At 41.3% G+C, this 13,532-nt stretch overlaps 1 protein-coding gene across 1 annotated transcript in view; it reads right to left on the bottom strand.

The window, feature by feature from the left end:
• TGFBR2 (transforming growth factor, beta receptor II (70/80kDa)) overlaps nt 1–12,746 on the bottom strand; it is a gene marked incomplete at its 3' end in the record, with an annotated part of 28,504 nt that extends 15,758 nt beyond the window's left edge. The window contains exons 1-2 of the mRNA XM_009084952.1: nt 12,580–12,746; nt 10,934–11,124 (exon numbers count right to left, since the gene is read on the bottom strand). Coding sequence (XP_009083200.1) covers nt 10,934–11,124; nt 12,580–12,743 — 355 coding nt within the window. The remainder of the gene's footprint in view (nt 1–10,933; nt 11,125–12,579) is intronic.
• Between the last annotated feature and the right edge of the window lie 786 nt (nt 12,747–13,532).

The following is a 13,532-nucleotide window of genomic DNA, read 5'->3' as shown; positions in this document are numbered from 1 at the left end:
AGAAGAATTAAAGAGCTAAGAACCAAATCAGTCATTCCAGTACAAGCTAAGGATGGGGTAGTTTTCTGTTGAATCTGTGTACAAAACCAGGACAGGATCAAAATTCAGAGCATAGCTGTATGTTTGCATAGTGGCTAACCAACATTTTCTGGCTTGATTACAAGAATCTAAGAACAAATATGTTCATTTGCTTATTAATAAATACCTATGACTCAAACCTCGTAATTTAAAAAATGGGAGTGCAGCTGCTTCTTTCTGAGCACCAGAATGAGCAAAATCTGGCTGCACACGCAAGCAAGGAAATGGTTAAATGAAAGAGCCTTTCATGTTTTGCAAACATGCTCCAGAATAAGTTTCCCCACCCAGAACTATTATTTAGGTGGATCAGTCCTTTCTTAAGCTTCAAAAGAGCCTATTAATATAGCATAACAATAGAGAAGTTGAGCTAAAAGAAAGCTTCCTGTATGCGGTTTAAACTACGCACAAGCCATCTGCACAACCCTTAACACTACCTAAGCCTTGAGGGAATAGGGCTCAGGTGCCAAGGAAAATGGAAACACTGTACTGCCCCTGTTCAGTCCGGAAGCTTCAAAGCACAAGAGCCTGCAAATTCTTTAGGATGGATTGGGTGCCTTTGATTGAACTTTAGTGTCACTGAACTTTGGAAACAAGAAATAAAACAATGGCATGAAATGAGGACACAGACTTGAATGAGCAGGGCAGCAGAGTGCCCAGCCAGCACCGACAGAACTACTTCTGTGCTGTCTGCTGCTCCTGTGAGTTTCTGAAGTTGCTGCCTATTCAACTGCTAGTCAAAGCCACACAGCAGGACAAAAACATAGTTGATATTAGCAGAACCCAAGTTAAATGTGTCAACATTGATGTGTTGCAAGCTTGTCCAGTGTCTTAAAAATCTCCAGAAGCAAAAGGTCACAAAACATGGTCCCAGACTCAGGACTGTGATCTAGTTTATTTTGCAAGCTCCCAAGTCACAAAGCAGCCCTTTGAGACGACTGGAGGACAACTCCGTTTTGTAGCAATTCTGAGGTTTCAGTTTGGTTTGAATTCCACACTGGAATGAAGACTAACACTTTTTCAATGTTTATGCTTAAACAGAATTTCTGTTCAAATGTTGCAATTTGGCATGAGATACAAGTGCTAAATCCTCACCAGTGAAGGGACTAGTATGGGGTATAGGTTCAAGTCCTTCTCTGATTCAGAGTAGAGCTTTTCATCTCTGAATATTCTGAATTAGACAAAATGAGAGATTGAACCTAACATGCGTACTGATTTCTGGGCAAGATACTAGTCAATAAAATACAGAAACGCCTGCCTGTCTCTGTAGCACTTTCTGGATGAAAACTAGTTCCATAAAATGCTTCATTTTCAGTGCAATGAAATTTACTCTGAGCAGCTGTTTGAGGTAATTTAGTTTATCTCTATTGAAGAATCCCCAAGTGAGAATGAAATTCTGTAGTTCAGTGTCTCACGTATCCTCCTGATTTTGGTAATTTTTAGAATGAAAATAACTTGGAAATCTTCAGTTTTAGAATTAAAATAACTTGGAAATCTTCAGCAAAGCAGTTTTAAATGAGAAATGTTGATTTTCAAAACAGAAACTACTTCTGACATTCCTGTACTTTTCTCTGAAACCCCTAACTTGAGGACAAAAGTGATCTGAAAGTTAATCCAACTTTTAAAAACTTCTCCTAATTTAACAGGCATTGTTTCTGAGGCATTGTAGATAGGGGTGGGGAGCATTTTTTTTATGGGGGGAGGGGAAGAGTCTTTCCTTAGGAAAATGGTGGATTCTGAAACAAAATACACGGTAATAATCAGACTCAAATGCTGCACCTCAAATTAACCTGCATTTTTCTTATCTTGATAGTTTCTTGGAAACATTTTTATTTTCCGTAGTTGCTGGAGATAAAGAATTCTTTTTCTAAAAATTTAATAGTTTTGTTGTGTAGGAAATCAGTTCCACACCTCCCTCAGCTCTATGCTGAACTAACTGATGGCAGAAGACAGAGATTACTAGATGTTAAAACCAGAGTGGGCTCTATCTTGCTATCCGATGGAAAATAAACTCTGACATTGCTTGTAGACTTTCCTGAAAGCTTAATTCCTTCAGTAAGTTCCTGAATTTGACAGGAGCTTTTTTTTGGACTAGGTAAACCAAGCCTGTCAGGGCCAGCAACTTGTGCTTGAGTTGTATGTCTTCATCTTTTAGTCTGAAAAGGATATTACCAGAGTATCCAAAACAGTATCTGTCTCATGGTGAGGCACTATCCCTGGTAGTTGGCAGGTCTGCCTGGCCTGCTATAGAATCACAGAATTGTTTAGGTTGGAAAAGGCTCCTAAGATCATTGAGTCCAATTGTTAACCCAGCACTGAAAAGTTCACCACTAAACCATGTCCCTAACTGCCACACCTGCACATCTTTCAAATACATCCAGGGATGGTCACTCAACTACTTCCTTGGGCAACACGTTCAAATGCTTAACAACCATTTTGGTGAAGAAATGTCCCAACTATCCAATCTAAACTACCCCTGGTGCAATTTGAAGCCATTTCCTCTGGTTCTATTGCTTCTTACTTGGAAGAAAAGGCTGATGGTTCTATTGCTTCTTACTTGGAAGAAGAGGCTGACCCCCACGTTGCTATAATCTCCTTTCAGGCAGTTGCAGAGAGCAAAAAAGGTTCCCCCTGAGCCTCCTTTTCTCCAGGCTAAACAACCTCAAGTCCCTCAGCTGCTCCTCACAGGACTTGTGCTCCAGACCCAGAAAAGGGCTTTGCTGCCTTTTTCTGGACACACTCCAGCACCTCAATGTCTTCCTTGCAGTGGGGGCCCAGAACTGAGCACAGGATTCAAGGTGCGGCCTCACCAATGCTGAGTACAGGGAGATGATCACTGCCCTTGTCCTGCTGGCCACACTTTCAGATACAAGCCACGAGCCAGGATGTCATTTACCTTCTTGGCCATCTGGACACACTGCCAGCTCCATGTTCAGCTGCCAGCTGACCAGGTCCTTTTCCACCAGGCAACTTTCCAGCCACTCTTCTCCAAGCCTGCAGCATTGTAATGGGGTTGCTGTGACCCAAGTCCAGGACCTGGCACTTCACCTTGTTGACCTTCATACACTTGGTCTTGGCCCATTGATCCAGCCTGTCCAGATCCCTCTGTAGAGCCTTAGTACCATCGAGCAGTTCAATGCTCCCATCCAACTTGGTGTCATCTGCAAACTGACTGAAGGTGCGCTCCATCCCTTTGCCTGGGTCATCAACAAAGATATTTAACAGGACTGTCCCCTATATTGATCCCTGGGGAACATCAGTTGTGACTGGACACCAGCTGCATGCAGCACAATTCACCACCTTTCTTTGGGCTTAGCCATCCAGACACATTTTTACCCAGCAAAAAGTCCTCCTATTTCAAGCCATGAACAGCCAGTTTCTCCAGGAGAAATGGTGTCAGAGGCTTTTCTAGAGTCTAGGTAGACAACATCTACAGCCTTTCCCTCAAAGACAGTAGAAATAACAAGGTAGAGCCACCCCTAGGGCCTGTTTCTAAAGCTGTCTGTCAAAAGACTGCCATCTGCATGGTTCAGAATTTGTGCCCTAAGGATGTTTATTCAAAGGTGTGGGAATTCATTCACTTCATCTTCTGGGTACTTGGCCGTGCCCAAATGCTGCCCTGCAGCCAACAAAGGGCCAGTAAACCAAACCCAGCCCTCAGAGCACTTAGTGCACGTAATTGCCCAGCGCCACCACTTAGCTCCTTTCCTGAGAGGTACTAAGGCTGGTATGACTAGTTTTGGAGACCTGTGACACACCCACTGCTGCTCTTCCCTGCAGGCCAGCAGCTTTGCCCTTGGCACATGACTACCCAGGGGATCAGGACTTAAGAATTCTCTGTAACACCCAGGGAAAATCCCCAGTTACATGACCCAGTTATAAGCCCTACATGTTAGAAGAGTCATTCATATGTATCCGTCACCTGATGGGAATGGCTGTATCTTAGTCACAGGGGTGGGAGGCAGGGAACTTGATTGCCTCTGGGTGGCTTACTCCAGCAAAAGGGCTGGGCAGCAATGATGTAATGGATATTTCATCTATTGTAAGCAGAATTTCATTTTTCAACTGATTGCCAAGTATGCTATTCAGCACCCAGGAGGTTTAAGAAACTCTTAAGCTCTAAGACAGAACAAACAGTTTGTTGCTGTTTTTATTCCCTCACTGCTGGCTAGAAAGTGTAATTCCTTGGTTTGTTGGCACAGCACCCATTTGCTTAAAATCTCCACCCCCAGACACATACCCCTCCTATCTCTCCTATTCTAACAGGTCACTTCACTGTGTGTACATGGCATCTCTCACACATTTTTACTTTGTAGCTGAGCTTTCCTACTCAGAGATACGAGAGTCGACATACTCTAACTTTACATGATGTGACTGTGATACATGGCTCGGTTATACAGCTTGGGTGTCTGCTGCTGTTTGCTGGTGGTTTTCTGGAACAAATCAATCTCTCCAGTTTCAATATGTTCCAACAGATGCCACACATTAACCACTATTTTTATTCTCAGCCTGAGTTTCACCCCTCCAACCTTTCCCAAAATATTATGTTGCCAGTGTTAGTTACAGTTTGTTTCTGTCTGTAATTATTAAAGTCTCTTCCGTGACAACCTGATAAAAGGTTGGCCACATTCCCACACTTATTAAGCTCTCAAGTGATGCAAATTGTAACAAATATGCCAACCAGACTGGAAGAGTGCTGCCTAGTTTGTTTTTACACAAATCTGTAACGGAGCTAGGCACGGTTATTTTCCTAGGAAGCAAACAATATAAATAATACAGAGCAAAACAAAATTTTGGCTTCTTTAGCCTCTTTCCATTCTATTTCCTTTCTATCCTACTAAGTGAATCAGACGTTCAGCATTAGACAGCCTCTCCTTTGGTTACACACAGCTGCAGGCACTGGGTGGGACTCTTGTGCCTGCAAATACCTAAGAGGAAACATAGAGAACAAAGCTAATATACAAGCGGTGAGAGGCTGTGTGCAACATTATGTAATGCTACTGACCTCTTTTATGGGGCAGCTGGAAGACAGTTGCCTTCTGAACATGTTAGTTGGATAACAGAAAAAGAGATTAATGAAAGCCTTTGTTAAAATCCACTTGGAAGCAGTCCAGCTGTAATCATCTCCCTTCTGCTGTTCCTTGAGCACCGGACAACTCATCACGTAAGTATTTACTGGTCTGGTGACTGTTTGTGCACAGATCTTAAGTCTGCTCTTAAGTCTGAGATCCTCCTGTGTAGCCAAGTAAAATCACTAACACTTTGACTCTAGTAAGGAGAGGAAGAGGAGAGAAAGAAAGGAAAAGACGGGCAACATGTTAGAGACAAGTGAGAGATACCAAGTTAAGGAAACTCTAAAACATTATCCATATCTCCTGCGGTCTGGGCACAGGACAAGGCATCACACAGGCATGCTTGTGGTGAGTCAGGCAGCAGAACAATACCAGCTCTCCCAGGCAACAACCATACACAGTAAGCAATCACAGCACTTGACACACTGGAAATCCATAGGCTGTAATTCGTTCAGGCAAATGACTCAACCACAATTGATTAATCAAATACTTATGTCTCTTACACTCTCAATTAGCCAACTCTGTAAAACCATGATCAATGTGAAGATTGTTAGCAGCACAACACCCTCCCTCCCTCAACACACTCCCCCAATTAGCTTCATTATTATCATAAACTCTTGTTCACCTGTCAGTCATCTCTCTCACTCGAGTTCAGGCAAATGACTCAACCACAATTGATTAATCAAATACTTATGTCTCTTACACTCTCAATTAGCCAACTCTGTAAAACCATGATCAATGTGAAGATTGTTAGCAGCACAACACCCTCCCTCCCTCAACACACTCCCCCAATTAGCTTCATTATTATCATAAACTCTTGTTCACCTGTCAGTCATCTCTCTCACTCGAATTTCAAGGGGTTGGATGATATGATTCAGAATTTGTATATATTGTCACTGCTAAAGGTTTCTCCCATATTCCTGCCCAAATTAATGAACTCATCTGGCAATACCTGACCAATAAACAGAGTTTACCTGAACTATCCCACAGACGCCCCAGTTCCAAGCTGCAGGGAGTTCTGCATAACAATGCAAGACAGGCGAGAATAAAAAATTATCACCATGGAACAACTCTAAACCAAACAAAGCTGTGCAAAATCCTGTTTCCAAATTTCAAGTTCTCTGCATTGTTGCTTGGATTTGAATGTGATGCCCAGCATAACAACTGCATACATACTGACAACAGTTCTTAAAGACTGATTTCCTATTTGCAGTCTTCAGTGCTGGGGTCACCCTTTTGCATATTGTTGAATGAATGTGTCTGAATGAGATGCACAAGAGGAAGAAGTTACATGGCATTCCAGGTAGGTCATGCACTGAGTAACATGTAGGAATCCCATTTCTTTGGCTACGAGTGCCTGGTCATCTCTGATCATGGAGAATGGGTCAGATGTGGGGTTGGAAAGGGCCAGTCCTGCTTGGTTCCTTTGGGTAAACAAGCCTTGACCTCAAAGAACTTAGGATTGTTGATAAGAAACAACTTTGTTAGGCAGTTGTCATGCTTACACTGGCTCATGAATAGAGGCTGGGAGCTGGGGTGGTGAAGGGAAGGCTGAAGAACAAAGCTGCCCAAACATCAAGGATGGACTGGGACTGTGCAAACAACTACAGACAGACCTGGTTCATCCCAGCAGGTGAAAGCACAAGAACGTAAAGCAAGATGGCAGGAGATCCATCAGACACAACCAGACATCAGGGAGGAAAACCCCTTGGTAGTCTAGTCCTGCACTCATTTTTTCCACGACAACAGGAGCAGGCCTCTGTCTGCTGCCTAGTCAACTTCTAGCCACCCAGGGCTTTTCTCCCTGATTTTGGTTAATCTTTTCCAGTGGTTCTGCTCCCTGGCTTTGCCTTCTGGTAACACTGACATTAGACTTTTGAATAAATAATAATTAAAACACACTGGTATTGAGTTTTGCTGTGAGAAGCATTTTTCCACCACAGGGGTATAAGCTGCTTGCCAGTCGCCCACAATTTCGTTTGGCAAAAGGGAAAGGGATTAAAAAATAAACACAGAGTAGTCGGATTTACAATGGTTACCTGTCTCCTGTATATTATTTCTCCAAGAACTACAGAACATTGTTTTGAGTGATTCTGCACACATGATTTTCCACCAGCTGCCTGTGGCCTGAAATGCCATGGATCTGAATCAGGGTCAATCCCCTGACACAGCAGAACTACAAGCATGTTTAGGCACATGTCTGACTGTCTTGCTTATTTTGCAGATTGGCAATTTAAATGGAAGTCCATACAAGAAAGAGGCATTTGATTTGGATGTAACTACTTCAGACATTTCTAAATCCACCCTTGGGCAAGTCAGAAACTGTCACTGGAATCGGAAATAAAATCCCTTAACACCAATGTGCATTAAGTACAGGTATTATTTATTCTGGCACTGGTTGCATGGGGGATGATCCTCCAAGCTGCATCCCAACTATCCAAACTTTTTACTATTTATACATTTCAGCAAACAAAGAAATTAGTGCTCATTGGTCACAAGTTACTTAACTCTTATAAATTAGTATTCTGTCATCTATTTGTTTGCGATTCTCTCGCTTCTTATGCTAATTACCCCACTTTTGAGTCCATGGCTTCTTGGGGGTCTTCCATGGGGGTTTTGGATAGTCTCTGGTGGTCCCTTGTGGCTGCTGAAGGGATGTCCATTAGTGTCCCTTCCATGAACTTTGAAGTCTTGGCTTAGCTCATTACCTGGTCTGCAAGTTCCTTAGCTTCATCTTGACTGACTTCTGCTGGCTCATCTGCACCCCTCTAGGATGAGCTAGTCACAGGTGTAAGAATTTATGTCCTTGGGTGCATTCTTGTCCGAGGCCCCTTTCAACAACTCCCCCTTTGAGACTTACTCACACAGTTAGTCTTAGATAAGTTCTTTTAGCTACCTTGCTAATTCTGCACCAATTGACACTACTATGCTAATTTTGCAACAAAATGAAGAACTTTGAATAATATTCTGAAGAAGAAAGTAACATAACTACTTGAAAGTAATATATGACAAGAGGAAGGTGCAAATGGTACAAAGCTGTGAACAATGTAATCTGAGGCATGTTTATTTTCCTTTTTGTGTGTTCTAGGACCTTATAAAGCAGTTAAGTCCTGCAAAGCGACAGAAGGAGTTAAATATGTGCTATCCAAAGGGGCTTAACCTAAAAACAGAGAGCTGTGCTCTTAGACCCCTGGTATCAACAACACCTCCCAATACCCAAAACCTTTAGATGTTTGTGTCTAAAAATTGAGTCAGGAGATTTGCCCTTCGCAGACAAGACTGATACAAGCCAACAGTGCTATAAACCAATTCTTCCATAAGCAATAACAGCTCAGCTGTGAATCACTGGAACACAGTGACTAACCTCTGTGGAAACTAGAACTTGTTGCCTTACCCACAATTTTGTTTCTTACCTCAGAAACACAAGAAACAAACTATATCTGGTCTGTCTTAAGTGTGCATGCAGGAAGAAGATATAGAACACTAATAATTTATAGCAACAGCTTGAAAGGAAAGGCTGTGATTAACAGGTGAAAAATTACAATCTTTGTTATCATCTCAGTTTCTGCTAACAAAGGAGCAAAACCATTGATTGATCATGTTTTTTTTAGAGTAGCTTTTGTCAGCTCTCTAAAAATACAGAATGTGCAAAAACACGGCAAAAAATTCTTGCTCTGGTGTACAAGAAATGTAGACAAAAAAAAGGCAAGAACAATGTACAGAATAGATCTGGATGACAGTCATTCCAAAGGCAAAATTATTACAGGCTATTATCTAGTTGTCTGGAGGAGCCATGGACCAGCTGGCTGTGATGTTCTGCTCAAAGTTAAACACAGACAGGAAACCGCATGTCTGATACTGTAAAAATCGTTTGTCTTCCTGCCATGGCTAACCAGGCAAGCAACCCAAAGGGGCTGTTTTCATTTAAAAGAAACACTAATCCACAACAATAAAAAAGGAATGACAAAGCCTCAATTCTCCCTTCTCCCAACTGGAGTTAATGCCTGTGTTTGTGAATGAACTGGAAATGTTACAAAGTGAAGTTTTACATTACTTTAATTTTTATCTGTAGTTATTCACTTAATACATATGAATGCAGCACATGGTTTTCATGAATCACCTAGAGTGCTTACAGCACATGACCTAGAAGGAAAACCTTCACTCAGAAGAGCGAAGGGAATTAGGGTAAAAAGTCTGGGTTTAAATTTATACTACAGCTCCTTTTAGGTTGCTCTGGAAGCATTAGTGGGGCTGCAGAGTTGATGAGAATGAAGACATTTGATGTTGAATTTATAGAACAGTTTTCATAAACATATACACTGAAGACACACATTTATCAGAGTGATTGCATTCAGCTACATAGCTCCAGGAGAAACAGCTATAATGCGACTAATTCATAACAAATTAGCCAAAATCCACAAGGGTGCGGTTTGTGTTGTACAAAAACATTAGACAGCTGACACAGAGTAAGATCTTTTCACTGGGAACCATTCTCTTCCATAAAATCAAGGCAGTCTGTGAGAATTAGGTCCTCGGTCTACCAGCTGTGCTCACATCAATACCAATATTTACTCTAAATCCTTTAAAGATCACCCAGGTAAGGATTGGTCACACAATCATGGAGCAGTAGTCAGGTTGTCTGGTTTCAAATCAGGCTTGGGGAGGGGATGAGGAAGAGGGTGGTACCAGATATGGATAACCTGAGCCAAGGGAAGCAAAGACTTGCTAGCTTGCTCTTGGCTAATTCATGACCAAAACTAGTTAGCCTTCTGAGAGGACTGAGAAGTGAGAGCTCAAAGTCGCTCACATAGTTGTCTATCTCAGTGCAGTCAGTCACCACATCTTCCAGGAGTTTGATTATACCCTTTTCTGAGGAACTTATATGTGATGTGGGTGGGTTTTGCGTGCCACACTCCTATAGAAGTGTGTGCACACAAGGTTCTCCAAGGGTGTCCTCACACTTGACTATGAGGGACCTGACTTAGTCTCAGTAAAAGAGTAATTGTAGGATCCATCAGGTTGGAGAAAATATAGCGAAGTGTGTGTGTGTGCACCCATGCACATCTGTGTGTGCAGCATGAGGTCCACCAGCACTGTACACACCTGCACTGCCTTTACTGTATTTGCAGTGGCCTATACTGGCATTCACAAAGTAGAATGGGGACAAGTTATGCACTTGTGATTTGGTCTATACTTCAGATTTCTCTGGTTTACCTGAAGTCACATACACTTCCTTGTGCCATAGTAAGCATGAGGTACCATATCCCCCAGTGAAAGAACTTTCTAGCTACTTCACACCCACCACAGAACAAGTGCAGATGGTGAGTTACACTAGAGAAGCTGACTTTAAAATTAACATCCTATCAAGTTATCAGTAGTACATGTAAATGCAGATAACACTCTATGGCAATACAGCCTTTTAGAAGAGACAGGACCTTAAATACAGCATTTGACTCTACATTAGGTTTCAGGCAATTAGCATCTGTTGCATTTTTGATACATCAACAGAACAACTGTAAACATCTTGTTTTCATATTTCAACTGCTCTTAAGTGCAATGTCTTGACCTGAGTATCAGACTTGTTTCAAAAGGAGGACAGCTTGGCAGGAAGAAATATCCTCTGAACACAGAAAAGAAAGGTTGAGATTTGTAAGATTCAAAAGAGATCAAAATAGTTCCTGCTACTAGAGGTTTTCTTCCACAAAATGCAATTCCAAAGTATGGTATGACACAGTTAATATTACTTGTAAGGAATGTAGGAATGCAAAGTAAATTACTAAACTTACCTGATGTAAAAATGAGCATATCATTGCATTCTTCACCTGAACAGGAACACATGAACATCAATCCCCCATCTTCCTTCTTTTCCCTCATCAAACACTGCTCTGAGTCGTAGTCATCCAAAACATGACCGTACAATGTTTTCTGGGGATCATGGCATATTGTTTCTAATGTCACATTTTCATCATTCTGTCTCCTAAAAAATGAAAAAGAGAAAATTGAAATCAAAGAAGGAATATTTAACAAAGGCAGCAGACAGGACTGCACCTGCCCAAAATTTGCCTCTTTCGAGAACATAAATGGCATTTAAAGAATATCCTATGCTCTTCTCGGTCTTTCCTGAATAAGTTAAGTTTGGCTGTGCCTGGGCTCCTCACATTTATACAATGGCACAGCTATTCCTGTATCATATTATCACTAAGCTCGGAAGAGTGCCTTTGAAAATCTCACCCAGAATTATTCAAGCTAAAGCTCAATGAACTGCTGTGAACTTCAGAACATACTTTTGTATCCAGAAAGCTAGAGTTGCCTTACTGTCAGGCAGATATCTACAACTGATAATCGAGACCTTATTCCAGTGTTTTGTCCTGGTCCATAGATTTCATTTCATTGACCAAAGACTCAAAGGCGAAGAGCATTTTAAATACAGCTCTCGACTCACTTGCCTTTTGGATAAATGGTCCTGAAAAATCCAGAATGTGTCTTAAATTGCACTACAGCCCCTTTTTATGGCAATAATAAACAGCGATCACTTACTAAAGAAGCACAGGACAAATATGGAACAGCAACACAGATACTTGCATTTCAAGTGTCTACTTCTAATTATGGTGAACATCTCTTCAAGTCAACGGACACAACTGATCCCTCAATGAATGAATTAATTATGTCTCTCTGTAACTGGTTCTAATTATTTTCCTAAATCAGCAGCAATGCTGCAAATACTCAACTCTGTTTCTTTTGTCCACTTATGAACTCATTAAGAGTGTTTCTGGTTTTCTTTGGTAGGACTGGATACCCATTTATGGAAGGGCAAAACATCAGTTTTTAGACTGGAACATAAGTCTAGAGTCAACAAATCCTAAAAAAGGTGTTACAACTTGTTTTCATAAAGCCTTGATTTTTTTGAACCTAGACACATGCGATATAAAAAGCATCATGCCTACATCAAAGTCACTGCATACACAGGATTTTTTTAGCATTGAGAGAAAGTATTTCTACCTATACATAGCAGTAAGCCTTCTGTGATAAATCTACATAATCTAGTTCACTTTGAAACTTGAGAGAGAATTGTTTATCTTCAGCAAATGTCACCACAATCCACTCTTGAGTCTCAAATCTGTTTCTGCTCTGAGTGCTGTGGGTGAATGCAGCTTACTGGTTTGAGCAAAACCATGCCTCTTTTCCAATAACAGCACAAGCTGGAACAGAACTGTTCCAGAAGAAAAAAAAAAGGCTCCAGAACATTTCATATCAGAATTGTTAACCTCAAGCAACTCTTGGTATGTTGAGCACAGGTATGAGTTGGAAGTAAGAGAGCAAAGCCTGGGGAGGTAGCAGGGACATTCTGAATATAAGAGCAATTGAGGTAAGTACTAAGCAATCATGAATGACGATGTGCTCCCCTCCCCACCTCTGTGAAGAAATAACTTACCATATTGCAACACAAACTTCACTACTCTTCTCACAGATAGAAGTGATGTTGCAGTTGCTCTTGCACTGATGTTGGTTTGAGCAGGTTGTTAATTTAATATCACAAAATTTGCATAGGTTTGGCATTTTCAATCCATTTTCCTTACTTCTGTCTACAGGTGACATAAATTCAGCTTAAGAAAATAAAAAAGAGAAGGAAACTCAATAATGGTAGATTATCAGATTGCATTATTGCTCATTATGAAGCTAAGGTTTTCATAAGCAGCAAACATTCCCTCCCACCTTAAATTAGAAAATCTTTGATCTTTCACAGCTACCAATTTTCTTTACGAGGAAAGTGCCACAGTGTCAAGACTAGGTTAATCCAAGTGAATTTGAAAAGTGACATGAACTTCTACTGACTTCAGAGGGAGCAAAAGTTGCTTTGTAATTTGCAGAATCAAGTTTTTTCTGAGATCAGTTTGCACTGAAATAACTCCTCTGCACTCACCCATTTGCATTATTCACAGACAGCATATCTGTCCCCCATGTATAACACTGCATCATGGTCTGTGTGCCAAGTAACTGTGGATACCATACTGGGAATGCACATTAGGTGTGTGACATCATTATGACATAGATCATGATGAATTTTGCAAGTTTATCTTTACTAACCTGAGGCATAACCTAGGTGTCATCCTTAATCTGATTACTGTTCACATAGGAAAACAGAGTCAGAATTGAGTTTCAGCTTAAGGCAGATGGTCTTCCAGAGGTTGTGGGTGAAACTCAAGCTGGAAATGCAATAGTGCATCTGTGCAGCTCATGTAGTCTACTGCAGGAGTCTTACTGGGCTAACTCAAGAGGACTTGAACTCAAACTAACTTCCAACGACAGCCTGTCTTGTAAAAGCCTACTTTGACCCAACAGCTACATTTCTGCACCCAGACACCGAAAAATTACTTGCCTACTGGC

This window comes from Acanthisitta chloris, unplaced genomic scaffold, assembly GCF_000695815.1.
Source record: "Acanthisitta chloris isolate BGI_N310 unplaced genomic scaffold, ASM69581v1 scaffold28790, whole genome shotgun sequence".
NCBI lineage: Eukaryota > Metazoa > Chordata > Aves > Passeriformes > Acanthisittidae > Acanthisitta > Acanthisitta chloris.
This window is presented reverse-complemented; position numbering and strand designations above follow the sequence as displayed.